The following is a 27,595-nucleotide window of genomic DNA, read 5'->3' on the forward strand; positions in this document are numbered from 1 at the left end:
CTCGCTAACGGCTCGGTCTTCTGTCCCAAATATGCGTCACCCCCTTCCTGAAGGTGGTCTGGGTCACGGAATGCACCAACCAAAATACTTTGTCTTTCTTTTTGTATGGCAACAGAGCTAAACCAGAACGGCTTTTCTGAGTTACCTGCTGCTTATACAGCTGGCTGCTTTATTTGCTCTCTCGTTTAAATATTGCAAAGCAGTGATCAAGAGTTAATATCAAACATATGACATTGCTTGTTGCTCCTCAGAAGGCTTCCTAATTGAAAATAAAGATGAATAATTAGAACGCAGAAGTGTATTTTTAAGTACTCAGGGACTGCCAGTAATGCAAAGTGTGCTTTTCTCCTCTAGTATCTTACATATGTGCTGTATAGCAAACTACTTACTGGATTAAAAATAATTACAGAGGGCTATTACATAACAGCAAAGGCCAAATTAAATTAAGATATAAAAGAGAGGGTAATGGGTATGTTCATAGTTGATGTGGCGGGGAGATATGGGGAGGCTGTTCCAGATAGTAAGAAAAGACTTTCCCCCACTGTCGGTGTGAGAGATTTGTATGTGAAGAGACAGAAAAAGGCTGCTGATGGAAACAAAGATACCGAAAGTCTGTGCAGCAATCTCTGCGTGGTTTTAATGGGAAGGGTGTTAATTCTGAGCCTACAGTGAATATGAAACCAGAGGAGCTGTTTTGCTGGTAGGGCTATAGTTGCTGGAAAGTGCCAGAAAGCAAGAAACTTATGTCAGGAGGGTTTGTAAAGATTTTATTGACTTCCACCAAGGCGTTGATTCCTCACAATCCTTTTACTTTGTCTTTATGTTTGGTTTTTTGTTGTTGTTGTTTTCTGTGGTGCTTTATGAGTGCCTGCCATATCGAATGGTTTCAAGATTCAGTGTCCCTGCAGAGGGCTGAGGTTTGCCTAAAGGTGATGCTTTGAATCTAGGACTAGCTATTCGGGTACCAGGAATTAAATTAGCCAAATGCCCCAGCATTCAGGGGTTTGCATCCAGTTTAAGCACACAATTGCCAGCAACACTTGCTGTAGCTTTTTACAAAGCATATTTGATCGCTAGGACTGCTTTTAGCTGTCATGCCAGTTGAGCTCTTTAAGCCACACATGCTTTATTACTTAAGTCCTTTAAAAAAAAACAAAACCAAACATTAGAAGCCTGATAGATGCTATGTGATCGCAAGCATATGATAAAAATACATCCATGAAAGTAGTAGGGGATCGAGCTAATGCTGGAGAATGTGAAGATGGCCACGTGGAGAGAGCTTTTTGGAGCATCGTGCAGCTCTGTGCGCATCCTGGCAGCGGTGCCTGCCATCCCGCCTGGGTCCCTTTCATCTCCCCTGCGCCCTGATGTCTGCCGGTATTGTATGAGCTCGTCAGATGTTGGGCTTGCTTTAAACATGGTAAAGCTGATACCTCCTGCTCGCTTCCTGTTTGAGAGATTCATATTCAGTTAAAAAGCCAATTATAATACCTCAAAAGTGTGGGTTTTTTCCCCTTCATTTTGAAATTCTTTAGCTTTTGTCTGCTGTATGTGTTTAAGGAACACGAGATAAGGCTTCAGACACACTAAATTAATGCCCAGGAAAGAAGGAAGGTGCACGCACGGGCTGGGAGAGCAGGACATCCCGTGTCCGATCTGGCTGTTGCCAGCCCCGAGGTTGCTGGGGTGCTCCACCGCGACGGGCATGTCCTCGTTCCTGCTCTGTCGCGAGTTGCCATCTGTAAAGGGAGGACACTTTCTCTCTGAGAGTATTATTTTAAGGCTTAGTTAATGCTATATGGCTCCAATGAAATACCTTTAATATATAAATAATTTTTTTTATTGTTAGTTTTAAAAATAACTGTTTAAGTACAATTTAAAACCTCCAGCTGCTCAGCCAAAAATACAAATACAAAGCCCAGAATACATCAACCCAACAACTGCTAAAAATAGAATCGCTGTCTAATTAGGGCAAAGTTGATCCCAGTGGATTTCTACAAGCTCTCTTCAATTTCCAGTGTGGCTGTTGGGCTTGCATGAGAAATTACTTCATTTGATCGTTTTGTTGTGCATGGTGTTCATAAAAGTGCCGTTATTTCACTACACTGTGTGTATTACCGTTTTCCTTCTATCCAGAGGATCTACAAATTGTGCATAAAGACTGATGATACAATTTCTTATGTACCGTATTTATAAAGATTATGTTAATACCAGAATAGGACTGACATGACCATGCTTTGTGATTCCAAATCCCCTGAGTTCCCATTAGGTATATCCTATGTGCTTTTTTAAACTCCTACGTGTGATAAGTCATCAGTATCATTGCTGTTCTCAGAGCTCAGGAGCATGTATGCTTCTCTAATAAAACGGCTAATGTTTTCTTTGGTTGTTTTTGTTTTAATTCTGTTTCTTGTAATCCCAGAGTTAGTCACAGTTTTGGGAGTCTGTCAAACTCTTAACGATCTTTTTTTCTTTAGGCCAAATGTTGTTTCCAGTATAATGTAATCAATTTTCTCCCTAATTATTCAAGCTCTCCCTAATAGAGCCTGACAGTAAAGAGGTGGTTTAGCAAAAATGAAATATGCTGATAAAGATGAATATGCATATTTAACAGGCTGCTCAGGACATTCGTACTTGCATTACTAATAGTTCAATTTTTAAAAGGCATGAAAAAGAATAATAAAGGAAATAACATTTTATTTTGGGGAAATCTTTATATAGATGATAGCCCAAGGCTGAGAAAAATGAACAGCCTCGCATTTGTGTATTTAAAAAAATAAAGCAGCGCTATAGCTGCAGTAGAGTAAGTGACGTTTAATCAGAAGTTTTGTGGTAAAATTTGGGATGAAATTTTGATCTTGTCAAACTTAAGAGAGATTATTGTTCCATATAGACACAGTATAAAAGAACTGTGGCTTTTTATAGGATTTTTTAGGGGAGACCGGAAGAGAAAGAGACAATGTACACAACGTCTTTCCCTCATGAGATGGTACAGCCTCTTCCTAACTCTTTATGGTTTTTCCTTTGCTAATAGCTGAGATCGTAACCGTCATCAAGTCCTTTATCATACATGTTACCAAGGTCTTCCAGGCTTCAGGGAAGAACAGATTTATTCTTCAGGTAAAAAATCTGTGGGGACATTCGTGCCTACCATATGGTAAATACACTTGTTAAACTGGATTTCAGGCGTGATCCCATTATTGTGCATCAGCCCTTACTTCGTGAGCACGCATTGGAAACATGGCTAATTGAGTGTGTGTCTGTAGTCTAGAGAAGTGCATGGGGACTGTCATGGGGATCCCAAGCCAGTATGTTATCCTGTGTCATCTTGTTAAGTGTTTGGGATCATTTGAGTCTGCTGAACACGGAATTTTATCTGTGTCCCCTGTCTTCTTGCTCCCTTGCATGTTACCTAATAATACTGGATTGATGTCTAGATCTACACTTAACTTGTTATGTCAAGTAACACGATTGCCTAGAGATGCAAAGACTGCATGCAAACCTCAGCCGGTATCCTTTTGAAATATAATTTGATAACATGATTTTGAGTCGTTAAAATAAAAAGCATAACATAAATCCAATTGTATTCTTTCTAATAAAGGATACTGTTCCTGTCTGCAGGAGGAATAAATACAAGCCCCAATGCACTCTTTTATCCATAGCCTGTCGATGCTCAGAAGTTTTGTGCATCGCGTCTATGAGAGTGACTCCTCCCGAGACCCTGATAATTGCCGGGAGCTGAAAGGGTGAGACAGCAGGCACAGTGGCTAGACAAGTGGGTTACAGAGATACGGTCCCCTGTGGGAGGCGGTAACAGGGCCTCCTTATGAACTGGTTCACTAACAGTGCTGTCAGAGCTTCATCCCACCCAGGAGGGCTGTCTAGACACTCATTTATTCTGGCGGAGGCAAGAATATCAACGTGGTTGATGAGTGAGTTGAACTCGGCTAGTGTTAATCACGGTTTGTCTTTCTCATAGTCTGCTGAGTAAATGCACTTGGCTTTGTAAATTTGTATTTGCCTCAAATGCCTGGTTGGCAGCGTTCAGTTTATGCCGGTGTTTCTGCTGTATGTACAGATGAGCCAGCAGTGCTGACAGCTATTGCCCATGCTGTTGGCACATGTTCCCAATTCCATCCATATTTTTGCAGATGCTTGAAATTGCTGTCAAAAAATGTAAAGTTGCGGGCAGGGCTCGTTTCATCCCTGCTTATTAAAGTTACGTGTCGCTTTTCATTCTAAGACCTCTTTTCATCTATTTGCAAGTTTGCTGCAAGGTGTGTATGCTGCAAGGTGACCACGCGAGGTGTGTATAAAACATTGTACAGCGGAAATCATTTGCTCAGGTTGCTGTGCAAAGTAACAGGATGTTACACAAAAAAAAACCCCAAATACCAAACAAGCCAGTTTCTTGCTGACTTTTTACACTTTGCCAGCACTGTTGAGTCAGCGTTGCAGACAGTTTATGTTGGGTGGTGCTTTGGGTTTTGCATGTTTGAATGCTGGTGCCCCACTGGTGCAGTGCCTGCGGGCAGCTGGTGTCTATACCCTGCTCCCAGGCTGCAGCTGCCAGAGCTGCAGGAGCAGCACCAAGGCAGCAGGAGTTGCTTCTATGGGTCAGGGGGAAAGAGGAGATGTGCATCTGATTTGGGTTTTGTGGGTTTTTTTGTTTGTTTGTTTGTTTGTTAAACAAGGATTTTTTTTCTTCTGTCCAAAAGTTTTTGTGTAGATATCAACCAAACAGCAGGTAAAGTCTTTTCTAAAATGCATCGATACTTACCTGACTCTCTTGTGCCCCTATATATGAAGCAGCCACTTCCGTGAATGGTACAGGCGGCGACCAAAGTGTTTGTAAAGAAGATTTAAGGGAGCATGCTGAGAATTGGTCTCTGTTGTACTTTGCTTAGGGTTTTGATATCTTCCCATTTTAAAAACCAAATATGTAACCTTTTGAACAATACAAAAGAAAATGCAAACTTTAAAAAGTTGCTGAAGACAGCAGTTTATGGAGGGTGCATGTCTCTTTCTGTGCTGTTTTCCTTGCTGTCCCGATCTGCCTGTGCTGTTGCAGCCAATTCAAAAGCCCAGGAAGGGCACATTTCCTGGATCCCAGAAAAAAACAGTATAGGGGATGCAAGATTAAGGTTGACGCGGTTACCAGCATGGAAACTTCCTTAGTAGTGCAGTATTTAGGAGAGGTGCCATGGGACTAATGGCTTGCAGACGAGGCTGAAGAACTCAGAATACCTCAACTCTAATCCTGGCTTTTCCACTCTGTGGGCAGGTTACTAAATCCCTTCAAGACTGTGTCTTCATCTTTAAATAGGAATAATGCCTACCCTCTAGAGGTGTTGTCAGGATTTAGGTATTTATGCAAGTAATAACTGAGTACAAACTGAAAACTGCTTGTGCTTTGTATTCAGCATCAATCCAGTTGTAGTCTAACCTGGAAGATACCACCTTCTTTTGGTGACAATCATTATGATTCTGAGTTTGAAAGGTAGTTTCCTTACTAAAATCCAAGTACTGAAATCCATGACACTTTGCTCTTTCTTCTTTGGACTGTATATTTTTCCTGATTTTGCATTCTAGAAGAAGGTAAGCGTTCTTAGCAGATTCCTGCCAAGTTATGGTTCCCTAGCCATCAGTGTCACAGTGATTACTGTAAGTTAGCTTTAAATAAGCTTCTCGGATACAGCCATCTGCATACGGCCATAGTACCTGTTGTTCGGAGGGCGGTGAGTAATCGGGGATAAGGCTTAAGAGAAGCAGCAGACTGGAGGGGAGGCAGGAAGGGAGAAGATCCGTGGCAGGTGACTGGGTTTCCCAGCTCCCTGCAGCCTGTGTTTTGCTGCTTGTGGCTGGGAGCCGGGGGCTGGTGGTAGGGCAGGGGCAGGGCAACCCAGCAGCTGGACTGAGCTGCTTAACCAAGTGGTTGATTTTTTTAAATTTTCCTTCTTTTTTTAAGGGTTGGTAGAATCCTGTTTGAAACAGTTCCCAGCATTAACCGAACAGCTTAGCTTGCCTTAGGTGCAGAGGAGGAGAAAAGCTTTTCCTTCGCAGCCTTTCGAATGCCGTGCGCTCAAGGGTTATGAGCAGGCCACTCCCTTCTGTTCCACACTAGCCATTGGGGACAGCAGGGACATCCTTGAGAGCAGCATCTCACAATGATCGCCTATGTGCACTGCCTGCCCGCCGACCCCATGGTCGGGTGCCTCGGCAGGAGCAAGTGGCAGCCCAGCTGCAACGATGAGGAGGAGGAGGAACTTATCCCGCTGTATTCCAGCAAAATGGGAAACACTCACACCAAGCTGCCGGGGCGCCTCAAGAAAAAGTTACTGAGCAAAGATGACAACGCCTTCTGGCCAAGTAAGAAAGATCAGTTCCTTTTCGTTAAGTTGTTTTGGTCATTTAGCATTGTGTTGTCATTATTGAGGAAATAAATAAGCAAACCAGACTTAGAAACAAGGCAAATACTCGTAATTCTCTTAGCCTTTTGGAGGATGAAGGCATTGGGAACGATTTTCTTATGAAAAGAATGTATTTCCACTTCAGGAGAGCAAACATAAATATTGTAACTGGTGGGACCGATAAGTTGATACGGGATGTCACTGTCTTTGTGCATGTGATATGTCTGTGTTTGAGAGGTCTTGAGCACTCGCTTTCAGTTCAATAATGCTGCTTTTCAGCAAAATGATTGTTTTAGAGGAGTGGAGCTGTTGACGTGGCACTCTTAATTGAAAGCCATAGAAACAATCAGTGGATGAAAAGGCCAGGAAAAATAAGAAAAAGGTCTAACAGACTCAAAGATGCTTAATGCAGTTGATGAGTACTTATTTTAAGAAAAACCCTGCTTTTGTATAACGTCAGGTCTAAGGTTATTTTCCCTCTGAACGTGAAAAGAAAGAATTCCTGAATTGTGATGACTCTCCTTTTTTAATCCGAATAGTTTCAAGTTTCACTGGCAAGTACAGATGGGAAATAGGGAGAGAATAGGACAGACAATGGTAATGTTCAGCTGTTTTGTTTTTAGCCTTATTGCTTGCCTTCCCTTTTTTTTCTGACCACCTAAGCAAAGGCACCCAGCTGTTTGTGGAATGGTTGCTCAGAGAAGTGTATTTAAGGGTGATGGGGGAGAAATTTCACAAGACAAAGAAAGCTTTTCCTGCAAAAGCCAGCTGGCTGGCTATCTTGCACCAGGCCTTTTAAAAAAAAAAAAAAAGTACACGAATATATTTGCAACTGTATTGATTTTTCTTTTCCTCATTATTCTCACACGGATCATCTGACAATGGCTAGTTATTACCAACAATTGAAAAATCACTGTCTAGGCGCACATGCTAGCACTGATTAGTCAAAACACCTGTATTTCTGTTTTCTGTATTACAGTATTCTCTACCTAGTGCTAAGCAAGCTTCTTTTGATGTCCCCTCATGTAGGAGGAGTGTGATTTACCACAGGGGTGTTTCAGGCCTTTTTCAAGAGGAAGCAATTTCTTAAAATGCGGGGAAAGAAAAATCCAGCTCATCTCTGAATTTTTGTATTTTAGAGCCACAGGGTCGATACTGGTTCATTCAGAGGGGCAAATGAAAATGCTTCCTTTATGTAAAATTATACTATACTGTAGACCTGGAGAAACTCTGAAGAGGCTAGGTGCTGGGGAGCAGCTCCCGGGGAGAAGGACCTGGCCCCTCTGTGCCCCTGCCAGCCTGGGGGGTGGTGGTTTTGTCTGTCTTGCTGGGTGACAGGTAGTTCCTTCCCACAAAGTTGTGACGGTGACTTTCAGAGATGGTTCTTGTACTGCCCTCGGAGGTGTCTCTCTGGCAGCCAATCTCAGGGCATCGGGAGCAGCCGCTCCGTTTGAACCTGCTTCTCCGGAGTGTGGAAACGGGACTGAGGGAGCATAGGTAGGCACTGGGAAATCTCTGCTCGCTCCCTGCAGACTGCCTCCTTTTTCTCTGCACTGCCTGCAGGGAAAGGTGGCTATGCCCCATACTCCCCTTTCTAAAGTGCACTTGAATTTAAATTATAAAACTTTTCAGAAGACAAGTAGAGGCAGGGGAATGAGGAATGGAGCGGTACTTTAAAGAATATTTATGTTACTACAATGTTAGAAAGAGATAGTAACTATGTGCTGATGATTTGCATTTAGAAAATTTGGAAACTGAAACACGGGGATTTTTTTCGTTGGTTATTTTTGTGTTTAAATAGCTGAGTAACTTCAAGGCAATGTCCATGTTCTGCTTGGATGAAAACTTCATGACCTCTGAATTTAAATTATCTAAAGTGTGCAAAGAAGCACCTGGGAAGCTCAGATATCTGAATGGTATGATGTAGTTCCTATATACATAGTGGGAGTGTCTGCTCTCCCTGTCCAGGTGCATTCATTTTTTATTGTTGCTTCAGCTTACTCCTAATGAAGAGAGAAGAATTCTTTTCCATTCTATTTAATATTTTAAAAATTGTCTGCTCGTGTATGCATTTGTTGATTTATAATATAGCACTTAGATAAGCAATTGCATTGTTTGACTTGCAATCTACTAAAGCTTTTTAATGCGATTTCTGGTCCCTAACAATAAACTTTTACGTGTTTCAGGCCAAGTTTATTGTTGGTTCCTTTATGTTGAGTTTCACTGATGTCTGGTATGACCCCATGCATTTTATTTTTTCTTTCTTATTATGAACCATTGAAGTTTCAGTATTTAATGTTGAATCCTTGAAACAGTGAATGGCAAAATCAGTTAACCTACTTTCTGTCCTGACTTTTCCCAGGAAAATCACTTGTGCTTCAGTGGTGGTGTCCCACCGCAGTACAAGCATGTACATGTGGGACACCAGCTCTGACCCACTGGTTCCCTTTCCTTCTTACTCATTCTCAGTCCGTAGAAACAAAAGAATGGAAACGTAATTAAGCCATCAGTTAAAAGTCTTATTTGTGGGACAAGTACTATTTCTCTTTGAGGCAGAGAGGCTGTGTTGCTTTTAAACTCTGTTAATATTTATTTTAAGGAACAAAAGTGTTTACGAGTGGAAGTGCTTTCTGGGACCAGGTCAAGTGATAACTGCAGAGCACAGCGGGGGATTATTGGCTGAGCTTTATCTCTGTTGATAAAGGCCTCGCTTTGGGGTCCTTATCGAGCGTCATGAGAACTGCGCTTCAAGAGGTTTCACAGTGCTGATGTACTCCATAGAAAATGCCCCTGGTAGTGTTAGGGTAATTTGAAAACATAATACAATCAAATTATTGAACTTTCTCGCAGGCTGGGGGAGCATCCTCGCTGGGGGATCTCGATGGTCTGCAGCTCCTGCTCACCTTACAGCATCTCTGCTGCAAAACATTCAATAGTTGAAATACTTGTGGTGTGATGGAACAGCTGTGACAACCAAGTGACCATGTTAGGGTTTTGGGTTTTTTTAAGTTGTAGCAGTTGTTTTGATAAAACTGTTAAATTAGTGATACTGTGAAGTGGAGGTTGAGCATTACCAGCTCAGCCTCATTCCAGCATCTGTGATGGCGTTCCTCTGCCATTCTTCGCTACCAGATTCACTGTAAATAGACAACGCAGGATTGAAATCAGCCAGAGTGCAGCAATACGTCCTTTAACAGCCTGCTTGCTTGCAAGAAAAAAGGTATTACAGTGGAGGAGGGACTTGTAACCATCACGTGTTCATTCACGATTACAAACTCCAGTGGTGCTGAGTGTTTGGTGGTTGTTTTTCCCGTAGCAAAGTTAAGGTGAGATCCTCCGCTGAGCAGGTTTGGCAGACCTGTGAAGGGCTTGGTTTGGTTTGCTTTAAGTACCTGCTGAATTGGAGTCTGAGGCTGTTGGCAGTGACTGCTGCCGTGGGAGGCTGTCACCTCCTCCTGGTTAGAGCATCTTGTGGTTCCCATTGCCGCTTCATATTGTACCAAATTTGTGACGTTTTAAAGATGTGGTATGCTGTTGCTAACCTAGCTAAGCTGTGGCAGCTGCTGGCTTTTTGTGATGATAAAGTTTTGGTCAGGATTTTGGAGGTTTTTTCTTTCTTTTACAGACGTGGGAGTGAGCCAATGTCAGTATCAGATTACTTCTAATGTTTGTTAAACAGTAGCTTTAGTTATTGGGATTTTTTTCTCAGTATTTTGTTGCCTGCTAGCTCATGAAAGAATGCTTTCTTCTTTTTCATTCATTACTCTTTCTAAGGACAACAGCCCTGTCCTATCTATAAAGATGAAACCTTTCTGTGTGATGTGTGCTTTCTGAAAAGCATATAAAATTTGAGAGAATAATAACAAAATCTATTTATAATACGATGTTCTGAACCAAGTTGGGTATTTTATTATTCACTATTTGCTATGGCTTTTTTTCCAGGCTTCTCTTCTGATAGCAGTAAGATTTAAATTTCACAATTAAAGGATGTTATATATATTAAAAAAAAAAAGCCAGAATCCTTGCGACTTGGGAGGATTCATCCTTTGCCTTCTCATTTAGCAGTGTGAAACAAAGACTGAATAGCTTTCCATCTCTGCAAATCCCGGGCCGTGGGGAGCACTGAGCAAGCCTTTGTGGCCTTTCATGCCCTAAGTGACAGAGGACTCAGTCTATGGCGGTGAATGGCCGGGATGGCTACTTACAGAGCCTCATGCAAGTGACTGGCCATCCTCGTTCCCAGCTTCATCTGCTGCATCCAGCTCGTACCATAACAGCTAACGTATCAGATTGCATCAGATAAAGCCAGGAACTGGTTTGTTTTGAAAATAAAAAGTAACTTGAATGTAATTTTTATTGTGTGCCTAAAAAAGGGGGGATTTTTTCCCCCCGTTTCTCTCAGTGTTCTTAACGAAGGCTTTTCTTATGGATGAGTTTCCTTGGAAGTTTTGTTCATTTGGCCAAAACGAGCCACTGAAATCTTGCAAAGCAAAGGAACTTGTCCATTCATACAAAATGACTTCAGGTCTCAGGTAAATAGCAACTCTTTCAGCGTGTATTTCTGTACGCGTCTTACATTTTTGGCTTATTTTGCTGCATGTTCCCTGCATGTGCCATAGAGAATGGCATCCCTGCCTGTCCTTTTCTGGCCGGACCGTGGATGTCCAGCTCTTGGACTCCTGTGCTGTTGCCATAAGCCCTTTTGAGTCATATGCGAGATCATTGTAGATGAAGGGAGGGATGAAGAAGAGCTCTGAATATGCTGTGTAAAAAGAGATTAATGTTGGGATGTTGTAAAACAGTTAATAAGTGAATCAGTAACACGAGTACGAAGGCCTTGCTGTGTTGCCTTGCTGAAAGAAAACGCCTTGCTAGCCTGGCTGCTCACTGCTTGGTGTGAACTTGGGCTCGCTGTTGCAAGGAGGTGCCCGTGGTCGATGTTTCATGTGTTCCTCTCTGCGTGCGAGCAGAGGAGAAGCCGTGTGTGGCACTCAGGAGCGCAAGGAAGAGGCAGGGAGGATTTGGTATGAGTTCAGAGACATCTTTTGTGTAGTGTTTTCGGTAATTGGAGCAGGGAGTATCTGCTGTAATGAAGGAGGTGGGGCAATTTAAGTGCAAATCCACATGTGAAACAGGTGAGATTGGAAAGCCTGTATTTGAGGATGGTGGTTAATGTCAGAATGAAGAGGCTCTTCAGTGTTTAATTTGATTAAAACTCCTGGGGTTTATGGATAGTGGGTACAGTACGTTTGCGGATCTTAGGGAGAGTTGCTTTATTTGGTGCGGCAAAGTCAAGAAATGGTTTTGAGTGCTGTAAGAAAATCAGACTCTGATCAGATTAAAGCTGAAACACGGTGAGGAGAATGTGAAACTCCACAGACAAGGCACAAGTGTTTTAAGGGATGCCTTTATCAGCCTGGCTAATGGAGTCACACTGGCAATCAGAAACAGATTATGGCAGCGTTATCAAACTCCATTTTACTATGCCATGTTTCTTACTGTGTCCTACCCTCCCCCAGGCCAATGCTTTGAGATTAAGTGATAAAAGGTAACCAGGTTTTATAGCTGCAGTGCATTTTCTTGTGCTGGAGGAGCAGAGAAGCAAATTCTCTGATTCACAAGGCAGATATTCCTATCATTCCTTCTGGAAACAGTTTTCTAGGACTGCAGATCGGTGACTTTGACCCATCTCCTGAGTCAGGTTGTGTGCCTGTGCATGCTGGGTTATGGTGGTAGAGGGTTTCTGTGGTGTTTGGCACGTTTGCAGTACTCCTGCAGGAGAAATTGTCCTGGTCACTTGTCTTTTCTCGTTAACTGCTACTAAATGTGAAAATCTTCAAAGGCTTCCTTGCCACTCCCTTATTTTTCCTGTGCCAGCTGCCCCTCACACAGTGTCCTTTCCCTTGTTTTTATTTCACACTATTGGGAAGCCAGAAGCTTCAATAACAACCCCTTGGAAAGGTGTGATGGTGCGTTGCCTTGTAAATACTTTGATTTATCGTGTTCGATGCTTTGTGTATGGTATGTGCTGCCCCCATTTGAATGTAGGTAACCTGCAGTGCTGCTTTTGGCGGTAGGTGGTAATGCGGTGATTAAAACCGTGTATTGCCATTTACGGGTGGGTATGATGACCTCTGTGTTGTGCTCAGAGGTAGCACTATGGGCTGTGCAGCGTACCGCTGGTGAGGGACGACAAGAAAACGACGTACCAGCCTCTGCAGCGGATATGGGCACCCGTGGGGGGACCAAGCTCAGGCAAAGGGGTCTGGCTCCTGGATGACAACTCCTGTAGTGAGGCCTGGGGGTACCAGGGTGTCAGAGCGTCCCTGCCACCCACCCCAGTGCCTCTGCCTGCTGGAGGATCTGGGTTGTGTAGGTTTGCTGTTGCTTGAAGCCGATGCTGTGGTCCCTGTATCCCTGCCCTGCTGGGGCATGGGGGTTTTGCTCCCGAGCTTTCCCAAAGAGCTCAGCACCATCCCTGAAACGAATTTTCCTCCATATGGCTCCTGCATAGACTAAACTAACTCCTTTTAAAGGAAATGGTATTATAAATCTGATCGATTACAACAGATTTTTAGCCCTCTGTTGTTTTCCTGCCCCTAATCCAAGGACCAATCATTGAAAAATATGATGCTGCTTGATCTTTAAGATCTTCAAACCTCTGGTTGGACACAGTTACAGATCAGTTCTGCTTTTGTCCCTCGTCCAGAGCCACTCACTCCGTACTATGGGCTGGGATACTTTAAGTAAAAGTGTGCTCATTCTCTGAAATACGTCACTTAACTCTTGTTTGGCTTGTGCAAACGTCTTGGAGGTAAAGCAAACTTACGCTTTGCTGGCATTGCAGCTGGCAGCATATAAATCTGGCTTATTGATACCTTGTAGTGTTAATAAAAAAAGACATGTTTAAAATAATCCCAAATGCCAATAGGCTTAGTGACATTTAAGCATGAGCGATGCTGTCAGTTCATCCACAAACAAAAGCGGTACATCTTAATTTGTCTAATTACGCTCTAACATGCAGACCAGCTGCTGCTGTGAACAAAAGCAGTTGATCGCACCATTTTATTAATTGCATATTAATTGCTGCATTCATGTTAACCATATGGGAGACAGTGGAATGGAGTGAAGGCTACTTAGCGGTGGAAAAGAGAAAATGAACTGGCAGACTGGTATCTTCGGAGGACAAATCTCAGAATGATAGGCTGCCTGGAACTTGCTGGTATGATACAATTTTTAGAAGGAATCTGTATTTTTTCCCCCCATGCTAAATTACTGTATTTAAAAGTGAGAGGGATTTAAGTAGAAAGGATTGTGCCTTGCATGATGACTCTGTTATTTGTGAAAGTACTACTGTGCAAGTTGGTACTGAATTTGTTTGGTAGTTTGCAGAAGGCAGCCTTGCTGGCACGTGGCCGTCTGCCTTTGTCTGCCTGCTGGGACGATGGATGCACCCGCGCTGCCTGGAATCGCTTCTTACAGGAGCAAGGCTGGAAGAGCCAAAAGGAGTATAAAACTTGCTGATTTTTATACTTTATACAGTTTTACTGCAAGTATGTAGTCTTTGTAGGTAACAATGGTAAGTCTTGAGCAGACCGGGCTTCCTAGAGTGAAAAATAAAAACCTTGCCACAGGTGGGTTAGCTGGTGTAAAATACCTACAGCAAAAAGCAAACGGTAGTGGACCGGCCGCTGCATGTGTCTGGCACCAGATTACCTTGCAGGATGTTGAATGATGGTCTTCCTGAAAGCGTGGCTTCAGAAAGCTGCCCTCGATTTCTTTTTTTTATTTTTATTTTCGTGCTGTGTGAAGGCAGCAGCCACTCTCAGCGGACGTGCAGCAGTTCTGCCGGGCAGCAGGTGTAGGTTGGGAGTATGCACATGGTGACTTCTCTCTTGTCACCCCCAGACTGACATCACAGTTTATGGCACAGCTCCGTCAGCGGGGCTGTGGGGTGGCTGTCTCCTGCCGACGGGCAGCCACTGGCTGGCCAACAGACACCCACAGCAGGGACAAATGATACGATACGTGCAAAGGAAGCTTACTGCAACAAGACCAATAACAACCCAAGGTCTACCTTGAGTATATTTCCTCTGTTCTCCCCTTCACATCTCTTTAGGAAGGTGAGCAAAGCCCCGTGCTGGAATTTTTAATCCAACGAAGGGGCAGCAGGTTTGGTAAGAGGAAGACCCAAGAGCAGCTCATTGGTTTCTCAGACAGGAAGCGATGAGTTAATGGCAGATGAAATAGAAATATGTCTAATTGTGTGAAAGGAAGCGCAGGACTGGACCTGGAATATGCAATGATATAGAAAACTCAATCTTGTCAGTCAATTAAATCTGCCTCCTTGGGTTTTCTAAAGTAAGTATTTAAACATTAAAGGCTTAGTCCCACCTCATTGCCAACAGATGGCATTTTGTTTGCATTTCCTAAATGTCTCAGAAGAGATGGGATTTGGGAGAGATTGGGTTTTGGTTTTGTTTTTTTTAAAAAGGGGGGGGAAGTGGGGCTGGGCCCACAGCCTTTGTTTTAATTAACATATTGTTCCAGAAAAAAACCCCTAAAATAATTTTTCAAACTGTATTGGAAAGCACAAAAGGAGACACAAGGATTGCACAATTAAGAAATTACTAATAAGGAGTTGAAAGTTAGATTGGATCCGATCTATTCTGAGAATATGTGATCCAAAGCAGACAATAATGGTGACATTATTATGCTGAAGTAGAAATTGGGGCAGAGGGGTTGTTGTTTTTTTGTGGTTTTTTTTTGGTTTTTAATCAGAAAAATGCTTTAAGTGGCTCATCGCAATTACGTCTCAATTGGTGCTGTAATACACTGCAGTAGGATCTGGATTATGGGGATGATGCATGATTGGAAAGACACAGCTTGGATTTGGGATTGTGCTGGTACAGCAGTTACAGAAACAGCGCCTGACTTGTGAACTGACCAGTTTTAACCTGGAGTCATTGGAACAGAATAAATGTTGAAACCCTGTGATGCCACTTCTCTGGTCACAGCAGAAAGGTACTTAACCAGCCTCCCCGTGTCTTCTGTGTGCAGGCAGGCAGGCTGTGGCCTGACTATTACTAATTTAAAGGCCGAATTCCCCAAAGCATTGCTTGTGGCTGTTAGGCTGCAGCCCCTGGCTTTTGTCTGGAAGCTGTTTTTCAATATGCTGGCAACTGTCCAGGTTACTAGCGAGGGCTTGTTCTCATTAGCTGAGCATGAACTGGTGTTGCTGGAGACTCGGATTCTGGAGAAGAGAGACAAACTTGTAAATATTGCGGTTGGGAGGTAAATCATCCAAGTGTGATGCTTTTTCTGTGGGAGTGCCCAGCTACCCACTCTGCGAGGGGTCAGTGGCCATATGCTGTTCATCCCAAAGGTCTCATCCACCGTTTGTCTGACTTCAGATCTGAGACACAATGACTATGGGACAACTTCTCCTCTGGTTCAGTGCTCTCATTTGTTTGTCCAGTGTCCTTTGGGCTTTTTGACAAGGAGTTTAAGAACAGTGAAGTCTTACACACAAGGGCTGTGGAGCAGGTTTGTCATTGTCCAAAAGCATTGACAGAGGTTTATAAAACCATTTCTCTGCAGTTACACGATCTGTTCCAGGCAGGGCTGATTAAACTTGTATCTTCAAAGAAGGTTTGGCACCTCTCCTAACTGAATGATCCCTCACGGTTGTTCTCGACATCAACTTTTAATCGGCCTGGCTGTCCTTTTGTTTGTCAGATGTTTGCCACAAACATGATGGCACAGCTAGATCAGGGACAGTGGGCTGCTGTTTGGTGAGTGCAAGCAGGTCCACAAGCAGATGGTGGTAGCGCTGTTAGGTTAAATAATTAATAGCATCAGAGAAAAAGATGCTCTTCTATGTCCAGTAGCTGAAGGTGAGCATGAGTTTTTTCCTGTGTGTGATGCTAACCTTGTCCTGTTAGGTTTTAATTAATCCAAAGAAGAGCAGGATGGTAATTGCCTTCACATAAAAAGAAATATTTTCAAAGCCTATATGAACACAGTGTTTTAATTTCTTCATTCCTGAAGCAGAGTGTGTGCTCTGTACGGAATATTAGATGTTGTGGCATGTGTCAGATACTTCTAATGGCTGTAGTTTCACCTGTGTTTTTCAAACCAGACATGGTTTAAAAACAAAAATATAAATTGAGTTTTGCAGCGTATCAGCTTAGATGATTCCTGGCATGATGGCAAAGCAGGGATCCTGTTAGGTGGTGCTTCTGTATAACTCAAATGGACTGGGACTGAAGTTTGTTTAGTGCTGCATTGCAGCATCCTTAAAGGGTGCCAAAGGCTAGAGCTGCTTGTGTCATTATCCATAAAGATGGGGAAAAAAGGAAGAGGCTTTTCATGCATACTAAATATTGCAGAATGATTTTTGGAAAATGTAGCTGTGGTTTTATTGATTGGTTTTCCTGAGGCGCCTGAACTTTATTCACACTGACTGTATTATTGATCTCCCACCTCCTTCTTTACGTCCAAATTGGATCTTCTGCTCCAGGGGTCAGCCCTGCCCTGGAGCCAGCGGACACTTTCCCACCTCACTCTTGCAGACTGTTTTTTAAATTGGCCTGCTCCTCTCTTCTCAATAACTTGTGATGTAAAAGGTTCCAGTTCTGTAATAGCTCAAGCTGTCAGTAATTAACAGCCCTCTGGGCAAATTTGTAACCCAAATTTGAATTTGGATCGTTGTGGATATTTTAAAAATGCAGCCGCTGCGATACGCGGTATCAACTATCTTGAGATGACAGGGTTGTTTGCTTAGTTTTATTTGGCTTTATTGAGAGCTTCTAATAAGAAGATGCTGACCACACAAAGATCATCTTAAAATTTGTTTTCAAAATCCATTGGTATCTGGTGCTGTGTGAGATCCACATGCCCATGGCCAGCCAAAGACATTCTCTGGAGATGCTGTGGTACAGATGTTGGTTTAGTTGTTTCCTTAGGAGCTTAAAACAGGTTGCTGAATCCTGCAGCAACATAATTATTAGGTGACTGTTATATGCACTCGATGCCTTACTTTAGCTTGGAGAATATTGTTTCTCAGGGCAGATTGTGCCATTATTTAGTTGGAACATGCCCAGGTTTTCAGATTTTGTCAAAAATTTTAGGGCTTTAGGGACAATACCAAATGTCGCAACTGCTGAAATCCATTTATTATTTGTGAACCTTAGCTTTTACTTATCACTTTACTATTGTGTTGTGCAAATAATATTTTGGGGGAAAGTTTCTGAAAGTTTCTAACTAAGAAACAAAACTTTTTTTTCAAGTTGCTATGTGAGACAGTGAGCGAGCACTTGGTGCTTCATTTTGGCATAGGCAGTTATATGATCGTGTGAACGTTGGTATTTTCCAAGGAGCTTAATCTTTTTCATTTCGAAATCGAAAAGTTCTTAGGAAACTAGAGGACATACTGGCCTAATTTTAAGAGAGGGTGTCTCTGATCTTAAATGTAGCTTACCCTGAGGAAAAAAAGAAGAATTTGCAAACTGCTTATACCGGGATAATCCATATAAAAGTATCCCAAAGAGCAATGTTGGGCGAGGAGATGGAGAGACACTACAAGAATTCTTTCTATGACCTTTAAATAAGTGAAATGAGTGGGGAGCGTATCCCCTTTAGGATACCCGTAAGGAGAATGCAGTCTGAGATTAGTTGAAGATGTCTGTTGGATATTAGTGTGGATCCACAAGTGCACAGCTGCCAAAGATGGAATTACAGACTGAAGAGGGAGGGTGGTTCAGGACAGAAATTCAGAAATGGCATTTTTGCAATCTGGTTTTGTTGGTTTTGCTCTGAGTTCTACAGGATCAATCAATGAGAAGACTTATGCAAGTTTGTCTGCCTGATATGGTTTCCGTTGCTAATTCAGAAGAGAAGTATCTTTATGGTGTGTTATTAGGGCAAATAAGAATCAAGATTTTGCAGACTGACTTAATTGCTGCAGCCATTTTTGACCAGTTCTTCAGGATAAGCTGTAGCCTAGGAGCATTGAGGTGGCTTTGGAATTTAAATTGAGACTATTTCCTGGTGGAATTTTAAAAGGGTCTTCCTAGGGAGAGAGAAAAGTACTCTTCTGGGAGCTGACGTTGCCTTAGCTGGGGTTCAGGAATGGCCGAAGGAAAAGGGATTGTGCCCTGCAATTGAGAACAAAACCATGAAACAAAATTGCACATTCACTAAATGTTTTCTGTTCTCCTGCCTGCAGTTACAGTGTGTGGGGAGATGCTCTAACCAAAAGAAACTGACGCTTTGTCTGCGGGCAGCCCTGCCCAAATGCTCCCTTTTCTCTCTGGTTGATGTGTTTGCATGATAGAGGATCTGTGGAAAGATGTTTTGAATTGTCAAAGGAATGAATTAGCTTCATTGTGCTGTGACCTAAATAGGATCATCAGATCAATCAGTCTGCTGCTTTTCTGTCCTCTCCGGGCTTAGGCGGTGCTGCTTCTCCTTCTCATCTTCCTCCCTCTTCTCCCTGCCCCTGCCAGGCACCCCCTTTCCCAGAGCCGGCAGCCAGAATCCAATAGGAGCCTGAGTCGCTGCCGGGGCGCTCTCTTTAAATCAATTACCTGCTCGGTAATTAATTGGGCTGAGAGAGGCTCAGGGCCTGGCTGCCCTGCCAGGCCGCCGGGGCACGGGGCCTTCATGGCCTGTTGTGGTGGTGGCAGCTTCGGGATAAAACACTTTTCCTCCTTTGTTCCCTCTCCCCCGTGCTTCGTCCTCCTCCTGATCCCAGGTTTCGTGAATTGTAATTCGGCAGTCGCCAGGGAAGTATCGCAGTCCTTCACCAAGGCCGAGGTTGTTGTGAAGGGGCCCATTGTGAGGGAGCTGGGCCGGGGGAAGGAGGGCTGCCAAGCGCTGGGCCGCCTGGGACGGCCCTTGGGGAGGGGACACTTTTGTTCCCCTGAAAGATGCTGGGAGAGGGCCAGCCAGGAGTGGCTCCAAGGGAGGGAGAAACCTCCTTCTGACCATAAATTATTGACTCCTGTGGTCTGCGGGGGGTGGCTTCGACTCTGTTTAAATGGAGTTGACAGCACGGGTGAAGATGGCCAGAACAGGCCGCGGGTTTTGAGAACACTTGAGACATTCGGCGTTTCCTATCTCAGGTACTTGATATTGCTTAAGGAGGAAAGTCTCGCCCAGAATTACAGGTGCAGCCTTCAAGGCCGGGTGGGGTGGTCTGGGCTAGGCAGGAGCCCGGTGGCCTGCAGGAAGGGGCTCAACCCGCCTGGGGTCCAGGCTCACCCGGCGCACGGCCCGGGGAGGGAGTGCTGGGCTCAGTCCCACAGCCGCTCCCCTCCAGACACCCCAGCTGCTCAGGGGTTGGCAGGGGGCAATCCCAAATACATCCCACATGATCCCATCCCTGCAGACGTGCCCTCCAACATCTTATTCCTCCCCACGCCGGCTGCCGGCGAGTGGCACAGTGGAAACTTACTTAGAGCGAGTGACTGACGTGTCCGCAAAAAGCGAAGCCGTGGATTTAATTGTTTTGTGTACATCTGCTTGCCAGCATGTCTACTTTCCCTTTTGCTTATTGAACAGAGACTCGCCAGAAGAGCTCTTGCAGTGCAGTTCCCAGCTCAGTTGTATGGTTTTACTTTTTCTTTCCTCTTGAAATGTCATCAATGCCATACAATTGTTTAATGGAGGATTTTTCCATTGTCTGAATAAAGTCACTAAGGCTTACAACTTTAAGTTTTGAGATGACCATACATCTGTTAGCAGCTTGATGCCTCATTCCTTTCACAAACTTGATGTTGGGTTTACCTCTTCCTCATGAAAATAAGTGATAAAATTTGTCTTGACTTGTGTGAGGGAGCAAGAGTGGGTTGCTTTAACTGTTCTTGTGGTTTGGTTTGGTTTTTTTGGTTTGTTTTTTTCTTTTTTTACTTCTTAAGTTTTGTACTGCAGGTGTACATAGGCTGATGAGCGGCAGTAGGAAGGAGAACAGTTTATTCTGACCAATTCGTTAGTGTGCCTGATGGGACAGCTGCCACGGGGCTGCTGCTGGGCAGCTGCTCTGGCTGTCGTTGTGAACAACCCAAGTACGTCCCTTCTCAACATTTGCCTTTCTATAAAAAACCTCAGCTTCTTCAATGGATTGGGGGCACTGGTGCAGGGTTCAGGGCACTGGGTTGTGAATGGGGGCTGGACAGGAGAGCCCCCCCTCTCCAGGGGCTGGCTTGAAATATTTCTGTGGATGAGTATTTCCAGATTGTTTCACAGGCACTGATGTTTTATGTTGCCGTAAATGTGGAGGGGTGGCTGTCCCAGATGGCTGTCGCAGAGCAGGTCAGCTGGAAACCCCCTCTAAAGAGGGGAGAGCAGGGAGAGGAGTGAAGGAATGGCTGCAGCGTTTCAGGCATGCCATGCACAAGCAAACACTCATGTTCACTTCTCTTCTGGGTGTACGTGGCCTCTACTAAAAATTAAAATCGGTTTAACCACTCAGGGATTAAAAACTATTATAACGTGGGCTAAAAAAAGACGCAGTTTTGCTAATGACTGTGTTACACATTCATGATGTTGAGCGTGCTCGTTGGCACTGCATCTTGTGCCTCTCATTTTCTTTGCTTCAATCTCTGACTTGTTAGTTAGGAAGGAGTTTCTTCTGGGCCAGACTTTGTAACCTAAGTTAACGATCCCCTCTGGTAAGTGCGAATTAGCATTTGCTGAGAACATTCTCCATATTTTCTGTATTCCTTGTGATAGTATCCTTGTGTGGTGGCAAGCGAGTGTGATCCCTGCTTGTTAAGGATGTGGGAACTGAGGCGGTGGGTTAATATTAACTTGTCCAAGATGAAGTAGGAAGTGTGTCACAGAGCAAAGTCTCCCCAGTCTGCCACCTGTCTCAGTCATTTCCTTTTAAAGAACTGATATCACAGTTTGTGCACACCTACTGTTCATGCTGGGTTTATCCAGCTTTAACAAACGTAACATTTTTTTTGCTATCAAAGTAATTTTAGGTGCATTTTTTGTTGTTGTTTGGTGGGGCTTTTTGTGGTTTTGTCTGCTGGATAGGCAAAGTTAGAGGCTAAAGTCCTCTATCTGTTTGTGTAGTGACTACAATATAAATTTTCTCAAACTGTGCCATCTTTTCCTTCTCTTCTCAATGTAGACAGGTGGGCTGCAGAGAGGCACACTTATCTTCATGCTTTCAGCTCTAAGAGGATTGCCATTAGAAGCCAGTTGCAGTGACAGTTTCTTCTGACAGGAAAAGTGTTTAAAAAAACCTGGATTGAGACAACATGCTGAATTTCATGGAAATCTATGGGTTTGTCTCCAGCAGGGAAGGGTTTTTGGTTCTTGTTGACTCAGATGCAGATACAAGTAGCTGACTGGTCTTTCCTTCGGGATATCTCCTCATGATAGCCATTTTTGGTGTTTGACCTCTTTATCAGCATGACCAGAGGGAAAGTGGAAGCAAAGGAGGGGGGAGGATGAAAGACAGACGCCATCTTATTCATTGTTTGTTACTGGGTTTGAGTAGCTGCCTCCATACTGAAGATCAGGGCTTGAGGACAGTAATCAAGGTGATCAAGTGCTTGTTCTCCGGTGGGAGAAATGCTTCAGGGTGGGTTGAAGATCCAATAACAAAGAGCAACACTGGACTTGGCACGCATTGCAGCCCCCTTGAAACTGGGAAGGGTTCCCAGAGCCGTCCAAAGTACCCAGGATCATGTCGATACACAGGGGCTTGGCCATGAAAAGGGAACAAAGTCTTGCTTCCCAGGGCTTGCAAGCCTCTGTGAGGTGCCATAAAGACCTCCGGGAGAGTCTGTGTCACTTCCAGGAGCCCAGCGTCCCTCACATGCCAGCTTGAAACTGTCACCTTCTCCTGTGCAAATGCACTGTAGCTTCTCTTCCCGCTTATAGAGGCACTTCCTAAAAAAGATCACCACAACACTAAAAAAGGAGTTACCCACCTTCTGGGTTTGCTGCTGAAGCTAGAAACAAAGTCATTCTCGACTCGCATCCAGAGTGTGTCCAGCAATTGTGCATCTAAAGTGGTTTTAATGGTGTATGGGTGATGGCAAATTCTCAATGGGGGTATTATTGTGTATGTGATTTTTTTTTTTTTTTCAAAAAAACCCCAACATTATAGTTACTTTGTTACCAGAGTTTGATGCCAGGGTCATTTTTTGTCTGAGGTGCATGATGGAAATCAATGTGAAAGCAGGGGGGCCTTCCCCGCAATTGCTACCATGGCATCGTGGTCTTCTGTCCCTTTGGCAGATGTCAGTCAGTCAAAACGTCCCTTGGACCAGTAGCTGCTGGAGAGACCTGCTGCTAATGGCAGTTTTGGTGTAATTGTAATTGTAAAATCTCTGGGTTTGGAAAATACTGATAAAATGCTGATAATAGGGTGTTCAGACAATGGCGGAGGCACTTTCTTTATGGTGTGTTCTGCGCGGTGCTGAGCCTCAGCCATTTGGTGAAACTTGGAGTGAAGTTCCTGTGGAGCATCTGCTTTTTACCTGCTGTGCTCCAGAGGCCGCATCCTGCTGCAGCTCGGGGGTCAGCCTGAGCCCCCTGCTGCTGGCATTTTTCTTTTTCCTGAGGGGAAAAAAAAAAAATCCTTTTCATTGTTAAGCCGAGGGGCTTTCCTGAGCTTGCTTTGTGAAGGAGGGCTTGCTTCTTGAGCCTGAACATTGTGCGAAGGGCATGCCCTGCTGAGCACATTGATTTAGTGCTTAGCATTTTCTCTTTAACTTTTGCAAAATTGCGGTTCGTCCCTAGGAAGGATGGCCGTGGACCTCTGTACAGATACATAAATTTTTTTTTAAGGCATGAGTATGTAATACGCATCTCAAAAAGCTGGGCTGTTTCATCTCTGTGCACAAGTTTCATTTGATGAATAACAGGCTCTCTATTAGCCAGAAATAACTCGATTTTGTTTTCCGTGTATCTGGTCTGAGATGACGCTAATGAGAAAAAATCAGGAGCGTTGCTGAATGAAATTCAATATGTAAAATTAGTGGGCTGATGTCCCAGGCAATGGCAATGACTGCGAGGGGGGGTGTGTGTGTGTGTCAGGGGAAGGGTGGGCACTGCGGAGCGGAGACTGTACGTTGCAGCCCTTAATAAAGTGGGAGCGAGAGGGTAAAAAAAGGAGGGGGGGGAGGGAGGGAGGGAGAGTGAAAGGGGGAAGGATGGGAGCGGTGGGAAAGCAGGGCATCCTGATTTGCACGAAAATGCAACTCTCATTTGCAAGTGGAAGGGGGCTGTGGAGAGGGAGGGCTACCGGCGGGGCTCGGGGGCTGCCAGCTCGCCGGCGAGCATCGGGGAGGGAGGTGCAAAGGGCGGGCGGGGTGGGGGGGAAGGTGCCGGCATCTCCCTCCCTCTGCTCCGGCGGCAGAGCCGGCTGGCGCGATGGGAAGGAGAGAAATCACCTGCAAACTCCGTCTTTCTGGAGCAGCCTAACTTGGAGAGCGGAGGAAAGGATGAGAAGAAGAACTGAGTATTAAATGCAGCAAGAAAGCCTGATCTTTGGTCTTATGCAAACGTGAATAACAATTAACTTTTTTTTTTTTCCCCTTCTTCCTCCTCCTGTTTTGCATGTTGAAGTTGGCTGTTTTCAGCTCACAAGGTTATATGTGAGGAGGAGAAATCCAGGCTAAAGAACTGTAAACTGGTTTTGAGCATCAGAAATATCCAGGCAGATTTAAAGTTGTGGTTTCAGGAAAGAAAGGCGGAGGGGAGAAACCTGGAGAAGAGAAATTTTGGTGTGTAGATCTTGATCAGGCTCACTCTGGAAAACAGTCGCTTTTCTGCTGCTCCTCCTTTTTATGGGATTTAAACTCCAGGATCGCGGTTCAACACCTCGAAAATGGTGGTTTTCATCAACACAAAGCTTAAATCTCTCATGAAACTTTTCAAGAGAAAGAGTAAGTAGTTGTGTGCGCTCGCTGTCCTTTTGGGGAGGCAGCTGAGTCCTGCAGGAAAGTGTGATTCCCTTTGGCTTTGCTACTGCTTTCCTGGCACCTCTTTTTAAGTTTATCTTACTCCCTTCTCTGTTGAATATTTTGTCATGTGCAGAGGTAGCCTTATGAGGTGCTTTAGGACCTCCTTTGGGGTACTGCGTTTCTTTTCAAGTCCTTTGTCGCGATGGTTTTGAAGGAGCCTAACTTCTCGGTGTGACAGGGGCAGCTTGGTGACAAGGCTGAGTGTGCCGGTGTCACCTGCACAGGTGTCCTGCTGTGTGCTGGGGCATCCCCTCTACCTCCATCAGATGTCCATCTCTGTGCAGCTGCTGAGCGCTTGTCTAGCTATGAGCTTGTATCTATAGGGCTTGTTCTGAGATGAATTGTGTTTTTTAAAGATGTTCTAGTTTCAGCATGGCTTTTAAAATGGCGAGTCTCCATGTAGTTCATGAAGACGGACAAACTATGCTCAAGAAAGTAGTTTGTGTCTATCCGCAGCACTTCTGTCGGCTAGTTTTGATGACCGTTGCTCTGGTAAGCAGTGAACTTTAATTTTGATATGGCTGGACTGTGGGAACGGTGTGCTTGACAGCTGGTGTTTCCCTTCTCTTCTTGCTGCCCCAGCCTTACTCCTCTCCCCAACCTCTGCTCAGTCAGGGGATGGTGAAGGATGCTTTTCTGGCGGGTCATTGAGTATACTTAACCCTCTTTCTGTAATATCAAGATGATTGATGCTGTAACCAAGTAGGTGGTGACTTGTTGGTTTGTCCTGATTTAGGTTTGACCTCTTGTTAGCAAGGACGGGAAAAGCAGGCACAGACTGAATGTGTATCTGCCTTGTTGCAGCCTATAGGTCCGCGAGAGCTGGGGGGATGGAGGACCAAGCCATCTCAGAGATGAAGAGCCCAATTGAAAGTCTTCAAAAACGTTTTTTGAGGTCTGGTACTAATCTAAAAAAAGTGAGGAAAGGCAGTTGAGAATCACGCTCCCGCTCCAAGTCCTTTTAGGACAAAACAGGCATTGAGCATTAGGCTGTCAATGGGTTTTGAAGAGAAAGCCGTAGCTTATTTTCTTTAACAAGTACCGACTATTTCCATCTGAAGTGATCTCGGCAGGTGCCCAGTGGTGCTAGGGAAAGAGTAATTTTTCGGATGACAGGGGCTTCTCAGCTCACATGCCTCCTCTGCTACTGTGGAGGCATGAGATAAACTTCACCAAGGGATGCTGCGGGGAGCTGTGCCCAGGGAGCAAGGGAAGATGGGGAGCTGGCAGCCAGGCTGGCGCGGCAGGGCTGTGCCAGCCCAGCGGGTGCTTGGGGAGGCAGCATGGATGCAGTGGCTCTTTCTGCTTTGCAGAGCTGGAACCAAGGATGTGCAGCCTGCTGGCGGAAGGCCAAAGGGTGCCTGGGGGATCATAAAATATGACCCCCAACTGCCCTCTTCCTGTTATACAGGGTATAAGGCCATTCAACTGTAGAAGTTTTTAGTGATGATAAACTTTAAACATGAGGTAATGACTGTCTCTCGGGAAACATAAATGATAAATCTTAGCAATATGTGCTTCTGCTGATTCATTACTAGGCTGTCTGTAGGGAACTTTGAACTTGAGCAGTGTCAGTATTTTATTTTCACGTGTGTATTGGCTGAGAAGAGTTGGCTAGAGCAATCCCTCTTCAGTGCTGTTGTGCTCTGAGCAGTGTTTGCCCAGGGAGTTGCTGTTGTCCAAATGTGCTTTCCACTCATGGCAATGGAAAGTATCTCATTTGTTGGCTTACTGGAATTTTTGTTTCCTGGTTTGAGCAAGTGTGAGGTCAGAGAAGGTTATTTCTCGATACAAATGAACGTGCTGTAATCTCTCATGGCAACTGTCATATTTCCAGGGTCACCCTCAAGCAAGAGGAAGCTATCCTGCAATGCACTGTGCCTGGTGGGATCAGGGGACTGGGAATGTTGATTCCCAGTCACATGATTCACAATCACGTGTTGATTGTGAAGACTGGGAGCTAGAGAGGGGAAGACAGAGTTGCAAGTTGAGATTAAATACAACAGCAAGTATAAACATGGGAAGAGGGAAAGGTGTTTCCTACGTAACACAGGAGAATAAGCATAAACTAGAAATGAGAGGAGGGTTTTTAACTGTCATGGAAGTGAGATTCTAAAGAGCATTTTGATGGGACTATAGTGGCAAGCAATCTTTTTTGTTTTAAGATGGTGCACGACAAACTTAGGTGTGGGGTTTCGTGATGTAGCTATCTACAATAGCATTTAATTTTCTTTTTGTCTCTCTCTGCAGCTGTTTCCAACCTAGATGAAGAGAGTAGATGGACTGTGCACTACACTGCTCCGTGGCACCAGCAGGAAAATGTGTTCCTGCCCTCCTCAAGACCACCTTGTGTGGAGGACCTGCACCGACAAGCCAAGCTGAACCTCAAGTCAGTATTGAGAGGTAAGATGCTGCTGCTGACACAGATGTGTCCTAAAGGGACAGTAGTTTTTGCCACAGTCTTTGCAAATATACCCAAATTGCAGGCTTCGGAAGAATCTTACTTGTTTTTCTGCCTGCGGCACATGAGGAACATTAGTGGGATTTACACTCTCAAACGTCAGGATAGGGCACAAATGCTTTTGCTATCAGGAAAGAAGGAAATCCGTTACCTGGCAGAGCACTCTAGAATTGAAAAGGGGAAAGCCTGGTGTCTTTTGGCCATTTCCGTTTAGTCTTTGGAGTTTTTCCAAAATGGTACCTTCTATTTTAATAAGACCTGAGTTACTCTGCTTATACATTAGTGTAAGAGTCACATCAGAGGTGCTTCATTTGGTGATTTTTTTTGGTTTTGGTTTGTTTGGTTTTTTTTTTTGTACAATGTCATTTCCAGGGATGTGGCTACTTGTGAGAAGTTGGAAAAGGTATTGAGGGCAGAGAAGGGAAATGGGGAACAGGGCAGTCACAGGGACTTTTTCAGTAGTGTAAGTTCTTTCTTGCAGAAGGGCGCAGTGTGTTTTTAAGGACCAATTTTTACCCTTAGTAAGTTAATTTGGGATGTACCTGTACAGTCTGGCATGGGAGCATTGTGTTGTGTTAGTGCAGCCGTGAGGATAGAGGCAGGCAGGCAGCCAGAGGGGAGGACTGCAGAACATCTGTCCCTGGGCCAGAAATAAAGTTTAAAATTACAGCTTAATGTCTGTGTTCTGGAAATGGTTAACCTAGATTTTTTCTTTACATTGGCTATTTAACAAA

The 27,595-nt window shown here is 44.3% G+C and overlaps 1 protein-coding gene across 8 annotated transcripts in view; it reads left to right on the forward strand.

Annotated features, from left to right (window-relative positions):
• Positions 1-27,595, forward strand: part of NHSL1 (NHS like 1) — a 186,884-nt gene that overhangs the window by 105,875 nt on the left and 53,414 nt on the right. For 7 of the 8 annotated variants that reach the window (XM_054195848.1, XM_054195849.1, XM_054195850.1 and 4 more), the window contains exon 2: positions 26,651-26,803. In XM_054195848.1, the coding sequence (XP_054051823.1) occupies positions 26,651-26,803 (153 nt within the window). Of the gene's footprint in view, positions 1-24,255; positions 24,323-26,650; positions 26,804-27,595 lie in introns of those variants that run through there. The other variant, XM_054195853.1, reaches the window with a different exon arrangement.

The sequence above is a fragment of the Rissa tridactyla genome, chromosome 3 (genome assembly GCF_028500815.1).
Source record: "Rissa tridactyla isolate bRisTri1 chromosome 3, bRisTri1.patW.cur.20221130, whole genome shotgun sequence".
Classification (NCBI taxonomy): Eukaryota; Metazoa; Chordata; class Aves; order Charadriiformes; family Laridae; genus Rissa; species Rissa tridactyla.